The sequence below is a fragment of the Chiloscyllium plagiosum genome, unplaced genomic scaffold (genome assembly GCF_004010195.1).
Source record: "Chiloscyllium plagiosum isolate BGI_BamShark_2017 unplaced genomic scaffold, ASM401019v2 scaf_1038, whole genome shotgun sequence".
NCBI classification, from domain to species: Eukaryota; Metazoa; Chordata; class Chondrichthyes; order Orectolobiformes; family Hemiscylliidae; genus Chiloscyllium; species Chiloscyllium plagiosum.
Window position 1 is genome coordinate 19432 of NW_025215337.1, and position 12909 is coordinate 32340.

Consider the following 12909-nt stretch of genomic DNA (forward strand, 5'->3'; position numbering starts at 1 on the left):
GCTCCACAGACTAAACCACAACGTCTTCACTCTATCCTCATGTTACCATCACCTATGTCTGGGGTAAGGAGATCTTTCCTTACAAGGGTGATCAAATCGGTAGAGAGTGCCCCAAATACTCTCTCAGCAAGTCTATAACATTAGGAGATCATTCCTTACAAGGGAGATCAAATCAGTAGAGAGTGCTCCAAATACTCTCTCATCAAGTCTACAACATCAGGAAGATGGCTTTACTTATGTACTCGAATCATCTTACAATGAAGGACAACATACCATTGACTGCATCCATTACTTACACAAGGTTTGATTTGGACCGTTCAGCATAGACTTGTGAGTGAGATAAAATGCTTCCCAAATTTGTTAGAGTTCTTTGATGTAGAGACCAAGAAAGTTGATGAGGGCAGAGTGGTCGACCTCGTCTCAATGGATTTCAGTAAGGCCTTTGATAAGGTTCCACACGGCAGGCTGCTCTGGAAGGATCCATCACGTGGAATGCTGGGGGAACTGGCCAATTGGATACACAGTTGGCTTGATGGTGGGAAGCAGAGGGTTGACTGGAAGGATGCTTGTCAGACTGGAGGCTGGGTCCATAGCTGTTTGTTATCCATGATTGGGTTGAGAATGTACAAGGCATGATTAGTAAGTTTGCAGGTGACACTGAAATAAGTCGGAGCGTGATCAGTGAGGAAGTTTATCAGAAATTGCAGCATAACCTTAATCAAGTGGGGAAGTGGGCTGTAAAATGGCAAATGGAAGTTAATGTAGATGTGTGAGGTCTTGCATTTCGGAAACTCAAACTAAGGTAGGAGTTTCATAGTGAATGGGAGAGCCTTAAGGGGTGTAGTGGACAGAGAGACGTTCAGGTGCATGGTTCTCTGAGAGTGGAATCACATGTAGACAGGGCAGTGAAGAAGGCTTTTGACACACTGGCCTTCATCAGACAGGACATTGAGTATAGATGTTGGGAATTTATGTTGCAGTTACACAGGACTTTGGTAAGGCCGCACTTGGTGTATTGTGTTCAGTTTTTGTAACGTTGTTTTAAGGAGGATGTTATGAAATGAGAAAGAGTGCAAACGAATTTTACGAAGACGTTGCCAGGACCCAATGGTCTGAGTTATAGGGAGAGGTTGGACAAGCTAGGACCTTTTCTTTAGAGGGTAGGAGTTGTGGGAGGGAGGGGGGGGGCTTATAGAGCTGTATACGATCGTGAGGGTCTATGGATAGGGTGAATGATCTCAGCCTTTTTACAAAGTTTCGAGAATCGAGGACGAGAGGGGATCAGTTCAAGGTTAGAGGGGAAGGAATAAAAGGGAATTGAGGGGCCACTTCTTTACACAGAGGGTTGGTACGTGGATGAGCTGCCAGAAGATGTGGTTGAGGGAGGGGGGGGGGTGCATTAGCAACATTTCAAAAGCATTTTGATAAATATGTGGATAGGAAAGGACTGGAAGGATATGGACCAACTACATGGAAATAGGGTTGGCATGGATGGACATTTACAAGGTGGAGTCGAACCCCTTTGTTAATTAAACCCAAACACCCAGAAAAGCTTGCCTCACCTTGTAATATGTTAAAATATGAGTGACACAGATGTCCTAAATTCCACTATTTTAAAAAAAGAACAAGTTAGTTTCTTAACTTTAATGGTTAACACTAAGCAACAACAATTCGCAAACACAAGCCCCTCTTTTCTTAGCGACTTACTATCTGAATCCAACTCTGTAAAAATATGCTGTTCCAACAACCCACATATTAAGTATGACAATCTCAAGACCACACAGTCTCTATCTTCCCCGCTGTGTTCACTCTTTCAGCTGATGATCTCTCTGGGTCATTTTTTTTTAACTGCAAGTAGGTTTACATGAACATGTGTCTTTGATAGAGAGTGTTTGAGATGGACAGTTAGCACTCCTACTCTACAGCAGTTACACTGCTGTTGGGTGGCAGTGGGTCTCCCTGTAGTGTTCAAAATGCTGGGATTATATACTTCCCATGATACAATAATTCTCATAATTTGATTGCTTTCCAGGTGTCCAAATAATAATATTCAAATTCCGTTGGCTTCTGGTAGTATATTTGAATTGGTGTCAAAACAGCCATTTCTTACCTAATTGTTACATGTGGAACAGCCTGACCTTTAGCTGGCATCGATGGCTGTACTTTCTATTCAGCAAAACCCGTTCTGTCTTAAAGTGACCGGACATGTTTTCAGCTTCATAACACCTCCCCCCTTTAGAAAAAAATGAACCATCAGAATGAAAAGATAACTTCATTTATGTTCCTCTAATTCGTAATCCCATTATTATGAAATACAAAAGTATTAACCTCTGTTATGCCATCATACTAATTCTGCACAGATATATAACACTGGAATAAGTCAAATCTTATCTACGCTTAGTCCTTTAAATCCTCGATAACACATCTGCTATCACATATTTAGGATCCACAGCATATACATTTTGTAAGTGTAAAGTCGGTAAGATAAGACTCCAATGAAATAGTCTCATATTCTGGTCTTTAAATATTCCAAAAAATGCGAGAGGATTGTTGTCGTCCACAACCATCTCCGACAATTTGTTTGTCATATAAACATTAAAATATTGTCAGGCCAGTACGAATCATTCTTTTTCAATAATGGAGCTTTTGTATTTTTTTTCTGGTGAATATTGAGTTATTTCGACAAGTAGCCAATTGGCCTTTCAATTCCAACATCATCTTACTGTATCAATACATCGCCAACACCTATACCCCGAGCATCAAACACAATTTTCAAAGGGTTTCAAAATATTTGGTGCTGATAAAACTGGTGCAGTGATTAATCCTGCTTTAAAATTCTCAAATGCCTCCTGGCATTGTTCTGTCCAACACAATCCTGTTTCCTTCTTTAATAAATCCATCAGTGGTGCCAATACTGTGCTGAAGTTTGCAACAAACTTCCAATAGAATCCACTCAGTCCCAAAAATCTCAGCACCTCTTTTTTCGAGAATGGTCGTGGAAATTCCTCAAAGCCCTTCGTCTTTGTGTTTCATGGGGTCAAGCTTCCATATCCAATGTAATGTCTCAAGAACGTCCCCTCTGCCTTTGTGAATTCTGTTTTATTTAAGTTTATTGCCAAGTTTGCTTCTTTTAATCGTTCAACATGCTCTATCAATTATAATATGTGAACTTTCAATCACTTACTAAAGATCACTACATCATACAGATAAACTGCACAATTTGTTCATCTGGCCACTACTCTGTTCCTGAATCATAAATATAGTGGTGCATTATTCATTCATATGAAATACTCGGTAATGATTTTGTTATATCGAGTATCTTTAATTCAGTTAATTAAATATCTTTAAGTCAGTTAAACTTGAATTAAGGCAACCTTTTTCAGGCAGAGGGCATTGCTTGTATGGAATGAGTTGCCAGAGGAAGTAGTGGAGGCTAGTACAATTGCAACATTTAAAAGGCATCTGGATGGGTATATGAATAGGAAATGTTTAGAGGGGCTGGCAAGTGGGACTAGATTAGTTTAGGATATCTGATTGGCATGGATGTGTTTGATCAAGGGGTCTGTTTACATGCTGTACATCTGTGACTGTATAACTGGACAGGCTAGATGCAGGAAGAATGTTCCCGATGTTGGGGATGTACAGAACTAGTGGTCACAGTCGCGGGTAAGCCATTCAGGACTGAGAGGAGGAAGAATTTCTTCACTGAGTTGTGAAACTGTGGAAGCTGTTGGGGCCAGTTTTTTATGTATATTCAAGAAGGAGTGAATGTATGAAGAGAAAGTGGGAATGGAATACTGAGATTGCATGATCAGCCATGGACATATTGAATGATGGTGCAGGCTCAAATGGTCTACTCCTACGCCTTTTTTCCATGTTTGTATGTCCAAAACTGCAGCAAAACTTGACCAGTCTTATACTCACTGCCTCTTCCATGAAGGTAAGCATGCGATAGGCCTTTTCAACTCCTTATCTACCTGCGCTGCCACCTTCGGTGATTTGTGGACCTGCACACTCAGATCCCCTACATATCAAACTCTTAAAGGTTCTGCCATTTGCTGTAATGTTTTATTATGTTATAGATTAGTTTCCCCCTAAAGAACCTCTCAAGCAAGATTGTTAATTTAACTCCTACTCATTGCACCAAATCTAAGCTAGTCTGTACGGGTCTTAAAAATAAAAATTGTGTTTTGCCAATTGTATATGTTAGATCAATATCATAAATAATCATTATAAGAACCGTGCTACATACATCTCTAATTTCCTGCTTATCTTAGCGCTACCATTTGAAGGCCTGTAGACATCTCCCATTCATGTTTTCTACTCCTGGTTGCTTCTTGGCTACATGCTTCCCTAGCTTCTTAATTCTGCATAAACGTTTTCTGTGACAGTATCCTACCTCACTTTTGCACTGAAGTCATCTTTTACAAGTAACACCCCACCTCCTTTGCCTTTTCGCCTGACCATCTTAAAAATTGAACACTTTTTGGAAGGCCAGTTCCCGGTCTTGGTCACTTCAGAGCCATACTTTGTAATCACAATCATATTCTACTCACTCACTCACTGTTTTTGTTATTTGGTCCACCTTCATTGTGAATGTTTCGTGCATTCAAATACGGTGAGACATTCTACCTCCAGGCGTTGAATGGTAAGGGTTTGGCAGTGGAGGAGGCCCATGACCTGCATGTCCTTGCCAGAGTGGGATGGGAGTTAAAATTCAGCCACAGGGCGGTGGGGTTGGTGGGTAAGAGTATCCCAGTGATGTTCTCTGAAACAATCCATAAGATGGCATCCTATCTCCCTGATGTAGAGGAGACCGCATTGGGTGCAACGGATGCAGTAAATGATATTGGTAAAAGTACAGGTAAATTTCTGACGGATGTGGAATGGTCCCTTGAAACCTTGGACGGAGGTGAGGGGAGTGGTGTGAGTACAGGTTGTGCACTTCCTGCGGTGGCAGGAAACGGTGCCAGGAGTGGAGTGTGGGCTAGTGGCGCGGACCTGACGAGGAAGTCGCATTGGGATGGTCTCTCCAGAACACTGATAGGAGTGGGGAGGGAAATATATCTTTGGTGCTGGGGTCCGTTTGGAGGTTGCGGAAGTAGCAGAGAATGATGCGATGTATGCGGAGGTTGGTACAAGGGAAGGTGAGGACCAAGGGGGTTCTGTCCTTGTTGCGTTGGGAGGGGTAGGGTTCAAGGGCAGTCGTGTGTGAAGTAGAGGAGATGTGCTGGAGGACATCGTGGGAAGAGAAGTTGCGCTGGAGGACCACATGGGAAGAGAAGTTGCGATCTTGAAAGGAGGTGGCCATCTGGAACTTTGAGGTGGAATTGGTCATCCTAGGAACAGATGCGGCGGAGGAATTAGGAATAAGGGATGGTGTTTTTACAGGAGGTAGGGTGGGAGGATATGTAGCCTCGGTAGCTGTGGGGGGTTGGTGGGCTTGTAATAGATGTCTGTGGTTAGTCAGTCATCAGAGGTGGTAATGGAGAGGTCCAGGAAGTGGAGGAACATGTTTGAGATGGTCCTGGTAAATTTGAGGTTGGGATGGAAGGTGTTGGTAAAGTTGATGATCTATTCTACCTCCTCGTGGGAGCATGAGGTGGTGCCAATATAGTCATCGATGCAGCGGAGGAACAGGTGGAAGCTGGTGCTCGTGTAACTGCGGAAGATGGACTGTTCCATGTACCCGACAAACAGACAGGCATTGTTGGGTCCCATGCACCTTTGTTTTGGAAGGAGTTGTTGAGGGTGAGGACCAGTTCAGCCAGGTGGATGAGGGTGTTGGTGGAAGGGCACTGTTTGAGACAGTGAGAGCAAAAAAGGAGGGCTTGGAGACCTATGTCGTCGTGGAATATGAGGCATTCTTCTTCCAGGCATCAGGTGATAATGGTTTGGCAGTGGAGGATGCCCAGGACCTGCATGTCCTTGATGGAGTGGGAGGGGGAGTTGAAGTGTTCAGCCATAGGGTAGTGGGGTTTCTGGGTGCAGGTGTCCCAGAGATGTTCTCCGAAACAATCCACAAGAAGGTGTCCTGTCTCCCCAGTGTAGAGGAGACCAGACCTGTGTGCAAAAACGAGATGTTCGGCTGATTGAAATATCTTTCAATTAGAAACAAATCTATGTTGAAATTAAACAAACTTGGAAAAAGTGAACTTATGTCGGTTGCTTGTTAATATTTGTGTTTTCTTTATATTTTTTCTCAACCATCTTATAGACAAAAGAGAAGGAACTCATGGAGTTGAGTAAAGCAGTAAATGAGAGTAGATCAAAGATGGATGTGGCTCAGTCTGAACTAGATATCTACCTAAGTCAGCACAAATTTGCTTTGGACCAACTCAACCAGGCTAAGGAAACCCTGGCTACTAATATTGACACACTTAAAGAAAGAAAGGCAACAATTAAAGACATGGAAATAAAAATACCACAGTGTGAGCAAGAACTGCTGAAGGTGAGATGAGTAGGTTTGTTTGTATTTTGATTGTATGTATTAGCAAATTAAATGTCTTCTATTGAGTTATTAATGGTATGGATTAAAGTTTGCGTAGATGCAGTGTTCTGAAGCAGTGTCATACTGGACTCTATCTGGGCATTTCAATTGAAGGGAAATTAAAAGATTCAAGAAAAGATTTTCTTTTTTCTTCTGGATTAGTAAGCCTCGTCAGTAAGGAGAGATCCCAACCAGAATGAGAGACAACCCGAATGAGTACATCGTTTGGGACTTGAATCCGGGTCTCTCAGTCCGGGAGTAAGGACATTACCTTTGCACCACAAGAGGGGGCCCTTGATGAGGTGCTTTTTCCTTGCTTTATTTTTGGCTCATAATTTGTCGGATATTTTAATTGGTTATTTGAAGCCCAAGTTCAGGGGCCCAGAAATTGTAGGTAAACTAAGTTCGTTTGGTAATAGCTACTAATTTAACAATCTATTCTACGTTACTTTCAGATTGAAGGTAAATAGTGAAAACTTTTACAGGCTACAAACTAAAAGACCAGTAAGAATTTTTTAAAAATCAAATTAAGAACTAAAAATTAAAATAGAGATGCCAGGCTATGATGTGGGAGTTGCTGGACCCCACTGTGATTTATAGTGACCACATCTGTAGTAAGTGTTGTTTGCTTGAGGAACTCTGTTTTAGAGTTGATGAGCTGGAATCCGAACTTTGAAAACAGTGACCCATCAGGGACAGGAGAGTTACATGAATGCAATGTTTCAGGAGACAGTCACACCCCTGAGATTAACTGCTTTAAATTCAGTCAGTGGTCAGGGACAGAAGAGTGATGAGGAGCAAGGCAGAGGAATCCAGGAGGTAGAGCTTCAGGAGCCTCAGCTGTTGAGTTTGTCTGACAGGTTTGAAATTCTTGATGCCAATGTGGATGAGTGGGGGACTGTAAGGAAGACAAGCAAACTAACTATAGTACCATGGTACAGGGAGCCATTCAAGATGGAGGAGAAAAGAGAAATGTATTTGTAATCAGGAATCGTATAATCCGAGGAATGGAAGATGGATAATGTTGATATTATGTTCATCTTTGCTTAAAATTTGCACCGTCCTTTTGAAGCCATCAAAGTAAAGATACAATCTTAAAACGTTTTGTTTAGTTTCATTTTATTGGTTTCCTAATGATTAAACCAGTTCTCTGTGGCCAAGATCGAAAGTCCCAAAGGCTGGTGCCAGATTCAGAATATCTCATCTGGGTCTGCCGAGGAACTTGGAGTGGGAAGGGAAAGCTGTTGCAGTCCATGTAGGTATCAATGATACAGGTAGAAAGAATCAAGAGGTTTTCTTTGTTATTCATTCATGGTATGAGTGTTGCTGACTAGGCCAGCATTCATTCCCCATTCCTAATTGCCCAGTGGACAGATACGAGTCAACCAGATTGCTGTGGGTCTGGAGTCACATGTACACCAGACCAGGTAAGGACAGCAGTTTCCTTCCCTAAAGGACAACAGTCAATCAGATGGGTTTTTCTGACAATTGACAATGGATTCATGGTCATGATTAGACTCTTATTCCCAGATGTTTATTGAATTCAAATTCCATCTTCTGTCATGTGGAAATTATAACCCGAGTCCCCAGGACCTTACCTGGATGTGGATTAAACTCCACCTATGATACCACTAGGCCATTACCCTTTCTTCTGCCGAGTGTATGAGCAGCTAGAGGTTAAATTGAAACGGTATTGATTTCTAATTAGCAGCTGAGTCATGAGCAAATTGGCACAGCGTGCATGTGACTTCAGACTCATAGCAATATGTTTGAGTCTCAACTGCCCTCTGGCCAATTCGGAATGGGTAATAAATTCTGCTTAGCCAGAATCGCCCTCATACGAATCCAGAAATTTTAAAACAAATGCTCATTAGGCTCAAGCAAGAGTGTTGTGTGCAGGGATGTCATCACACTGAGAACATTGCAGGATATATTTACCTGGGTGTTGTTTGGGACGAAGAGTTTCAGTTTTGAAGAAAGGCAGGACAGAGTGGACTGTTTGTCGCATTGTAAAGGAGATGTAGATAAGTCATGAATGAGTTAGGGTATGGACAGATTTGACGGAACGAGTTTCCCATTGATGGAGGGATCGATCAGCAGGGGCCAGAGATTTAAAGAGAAAGGCAGAAAGGTTTGAGAAGATTTGCAAAAAACTTTATCAGCCAGTGGGTGGTTGGAATTTAGAATACTCCGCCTGCATTGTTCAGAGCGGCAAAAACCCTTATAACCTGAATAAATATTCAGATGTGATCTTATGATGCCAAGACATATAAGGCTATGGGATAAGCATTGAGAAATGCGATTCAGTTCATTCGGCAGTTGTTTTTGACAAGTGTGGCCACAATTGGCTGAAGGGCCTCCTTTGACACTCCTGTCCTCGGTAGTAGAATGGTTACTGTCCGCGCCTGTCACAGGGCTCAATTCTCCGCTGGGAACAGTGTAAATGTTTTAAAACTGTCACTCCATTCCCAAGTTCGGGCATTGATACCTGTCCTTCCATTCTCGATGGTGCATGCCACAGGAAGGACAGTGCTGCCTAAATCAGTGTGGGGAAGGGCTGCAGCTCTCAGGGAGGCAGAACGTCAGTGAAAGTAAAAACACGTGACTTCAGCAAACTGTACATTGTATCTGTGTTGGAATGAAAAGCATTTGACAGACTTGTACTGGATTGAAGTGTTTACTGGAAGCTGGACGGTGAGGAAGAAACAGTGTAAAAACATTCAAATATGATTGCAGAAACATTTCCCTCAGCACGAATGAAATTGTAATGGACAGAGTAGCGTTTCGATACATTGAATTTGGGTTGATTTGCTTTGATAAGGCTGAGTTACCAGGGTATAAAGCCATTAAAAATGATACAGCAATTGCTCACTATGATGGAACATTGTGTCAGTAATTCGCATTGCTGTTCGCTCGGAGGATTAGGTTGACTGCAAAGTTAAATTGCCCTCTCGTGTCCAGGGAGTGAATTAACTAAGTTAGGTGAATTAGCCATGGGTAATGCGGGGACAAGGTCAGAAGTCACAGGACGACAGGTTATAGTCCAACAGGTTTATTTGAAATCATAAGGGGGAGGGCTCACTCTTCCTCAGGTGAAATATACGGGAATAGGGAGGGGAGCTTGCTCTGGGTGAGATGACCTTCAGAGAGTCAACACCGGCTCGATTGACTGCAATGCTCTTTCTTCACTGTAGGATTCTGTGATTCTATCGGAGAGGATAATGATGGTGTTTACTGGGGTGTAAAGCGATTAGAGACGATGCTGGCGAGGTGTGCTGAGGATGAGATTTTATTCACTTGTCTTCTTGGAATATTGAGGACAGTTATCCTGAACCAAGGAAGACTTTGCGGGGGCTTTCCGGTTATGAAATGTTTGGACAGAGGAAATGGGTGGAAAATTTCCTCTTTCAAGTAAGTAAACATCTAGATGTCAGGCATTCGATACCTTTGAATAAAACCTTTGAAGGACAAAGAAATGATGAGAACAGAATCGCTGTCACTCCGAGAATCTGTTTTTCAAAATATTTGGAAAGGCACATTTGGTGACATACAAGGAATAAATTTCACAAGGGGAGCCACAGCGTGTGGATAGGTAAAGGAGTAGGGGTGGGGTGTAGTCGGTCGGAAGTTGCGGGGAAACAATGTCTAATTTGGTTGACTTTAAATGTAAAGATATGCAGCTGAATAAGATTCGATTCTAAAACTCTAAATTTTGAAAGATTTGGCATAATATTCCACTTCAAGCATTGTAAATGGAACTGAGCGGATTTTTTCTATTGCGATGGGAAGATATTACATAATGAATAGGAAGTGACCAGTTGCTTGGAGATCGACTTCGTGCTTTAATCACATGCGTTAAAGATGTGAGGACAATCACCATGATGTTTGGTCCATTTAATACTTGGTGAAATCTGCCAAAGTAACGAGCAACAAAACTGCACTTTAACCCTCTGCTTTTCTAAGAAGTATTCTCCTTAAGCTGAAATAAAGTCGGAGCAAATTTGAATACAACATTAATCGTTCCAATGGGATAAATCTAATTCACTTGCGATATTACAATGAACATTGTCAGGTTGCAGCAAAATTAAAATGAAACGAACAAACAGCGTTTCTTGCGGTTTAATCTAATTCAGGTTGAGCAATATGAGAAAGGCCGTTGAGCCACAACATCGCCTTTATTTCCCTCTCCATGGCTGCTTCTCCACGTGAGAGAGAAAGTCACTGAAGAAATTATGAGTCAAATGAAGGTGAGATTATATGACGTAAAAGTCTTGTTGTCTGTTTGATTCTGACACAGTTCTGACTCAGAATGTATCACTGACAGCTATTCATTCTGACGAGCATGGCTGTTTATTGGAATTTGCTGTCATTAAAATTCTGGTGAAAACTGAAACACATTGGTGTGGATTCGATTCCCCTCTAGAAACTTCTCATCCATGGCTTTCACTGCATGTAACCTGATGAGGTCACATGCCACCGCTCTACAAAATGTGCTGAGGAGACTGAGCGATTATGGTGGTGGATTATTATACTGTTGTTCTCCACATTCACGGATCCGAGTCACACTCTAGTTGTTAACTTCACAAACCGCTCCAGCAGTTTTTCTTTGCACCTCACACTCTGTTTATACACTGGATCGTGAATCTCGTTCTTGCCCTTTACTGCACGGGAGATTGACGAGCAATACACACCACATTAAAGTAGAAATGAAGAGCGAGAGCAGTCATTCTATTCAATTATACATTAAATTGGTGTAATGAGAAAGAACGCATTTTTTCTTTCCGCCCCACTTTCCATCTTGTCTTTCTATGAACTTACATCGAAAGAAAGAGAAACAGATAACAAGAGATCGGGAGCACAGGTTTATCCAATGGGGTTGTTCATGAGTATTTTAACCAAACACTTCACACAATTATCTGATCAATATTTCAAACAGTCACCCGCAATTGGAACCGCAGAAAACTTCTCCAATGAAACGAATTCTTCCACAAATTTCTGATATGTGTGAACCATACAACGACCCATCATCCAGCGAGATCACTGACTTGCCAACTGTATAAGATCCACCAACTTTCTTCAGCAATCACAGCTTCAGTACACAGCCAACTGTACTGTGCCCAGTGTCATTTGTTGCACCCAAGCCACAGAACATTTCTTCTTCCTGAGTTTATGAGGCTTGTTCCTGATCTGTCTGATCGGTTTTTTAAAAGTTTCCTATCCCTTCAGCCTATCCCCTCATAATTCTGAATTTATGAATAAAATAAGGCGTTAGACCAAATGTTAAACAAAGTGGAAGTATGCCACTCAGCCCATCGAGTCTGCCCCACCATTCAACGAACTCATGGTTGATCTGATAATCTTCAACTCGATTCTTCCCACTTACCTCGACAAAGTTCCATTACCTTTCTGATTAACTATCTGGCACAGTTTGAAAATACCCAACAACGCAGTCTCAACAGTGGGTGCCACAAAAATGCCAGAGACCCTCTGACCCCTGAGCAAAGAAATTACTCATCATTTCTGAATTAAATAGGCAATATCTAATTCTGTGTTCATACCGATTGGTGCTCTCCTCACAGCATCGTGCAAGCCACCTGCCCTTATCTACCCTGTCAAGATCCCAGGGATATTGAACGTTTATAAATGTTATTATGTGATTATAGAGCTCCCCTCCACCTCCTTTGTTTCAACGAGAATAATCCCAACCTAAGCAATCATTCCACGAAGCTCCATTTTATACAGAGTTAGCAACATGTTTGTAAATCTCTGCTGGTCCTTACAGCGTCCTTACGAAGTTATAAGACAGGTGGAGAAATTTCGGCGAAGAAACGGGTTGAAATTTCAGGCGCAGATAGGAAATGGAACTTGAAATCAGAAAGCGATTGGAATAGGATTGATTTACAGAAGGACCAAATGTAGCAATGATAACTCTGACAAATGAGAATCTAATCATATTCGATTGACATTCCATGGCTTCATTGTAACTGAATTCCTCCGTGTAATCGTCCTGCTAAGGCACAATTGCAGCAGAGTGCACCACCTAAAAGATTCACTGGAGTAAGTCATCCAGGTTTTGTTGACAGAACCTTCAATATTCAAAAACTTTACCGACTATAATACAAGGTTGAAGATGCACTGACATGTCACCGTTTGCACATTACCCTCCAAATCACATACCAGCATGACTTGGAGAGGAAACAGTGGTAAATTCATTGAGTGATGAAGCGGTCTTGATGGTCAAAGCGTTATACTTCAGCCCTCCACCTTTTATCATACAATTTTTAAAGAATTGACTATTGCATTGACCAGAATTGCGCACATTCCTTTGGTTATTTCCTAAACTGGCGCTTGCTAAAGATCGAATATCATCCTCAGCCTGTGGTCAACAATAGAAAATATCCAAAAACCCTCTCAAACAA

General features: G+C 41.9%; 1 protein-coding gene across 1 annotated transcript in view; it reads left to right on the forward strand.

Moving 5' to 3' along the window:
- Positions 1-6217: 6217 nt before the first annotated feature.
- The window catches only part of LOC122548290 (tetraspanin-4-like), a gene marked incomplete at both ends in the record, with an annotated part of 47106 nt that continues 40414 nt past the window's right edge, over positions 6218-12909 (forward strand). Inside the window, one exon of the mRNA XM_043686817.1 lies at positions 6218-6451. Within this exon, the coding sequence (XP_043542752.1) occupies positions 6218-6451 (234 nt within the window). The remainder of the gene's footprint in view (positions 6452-12909) is intronic.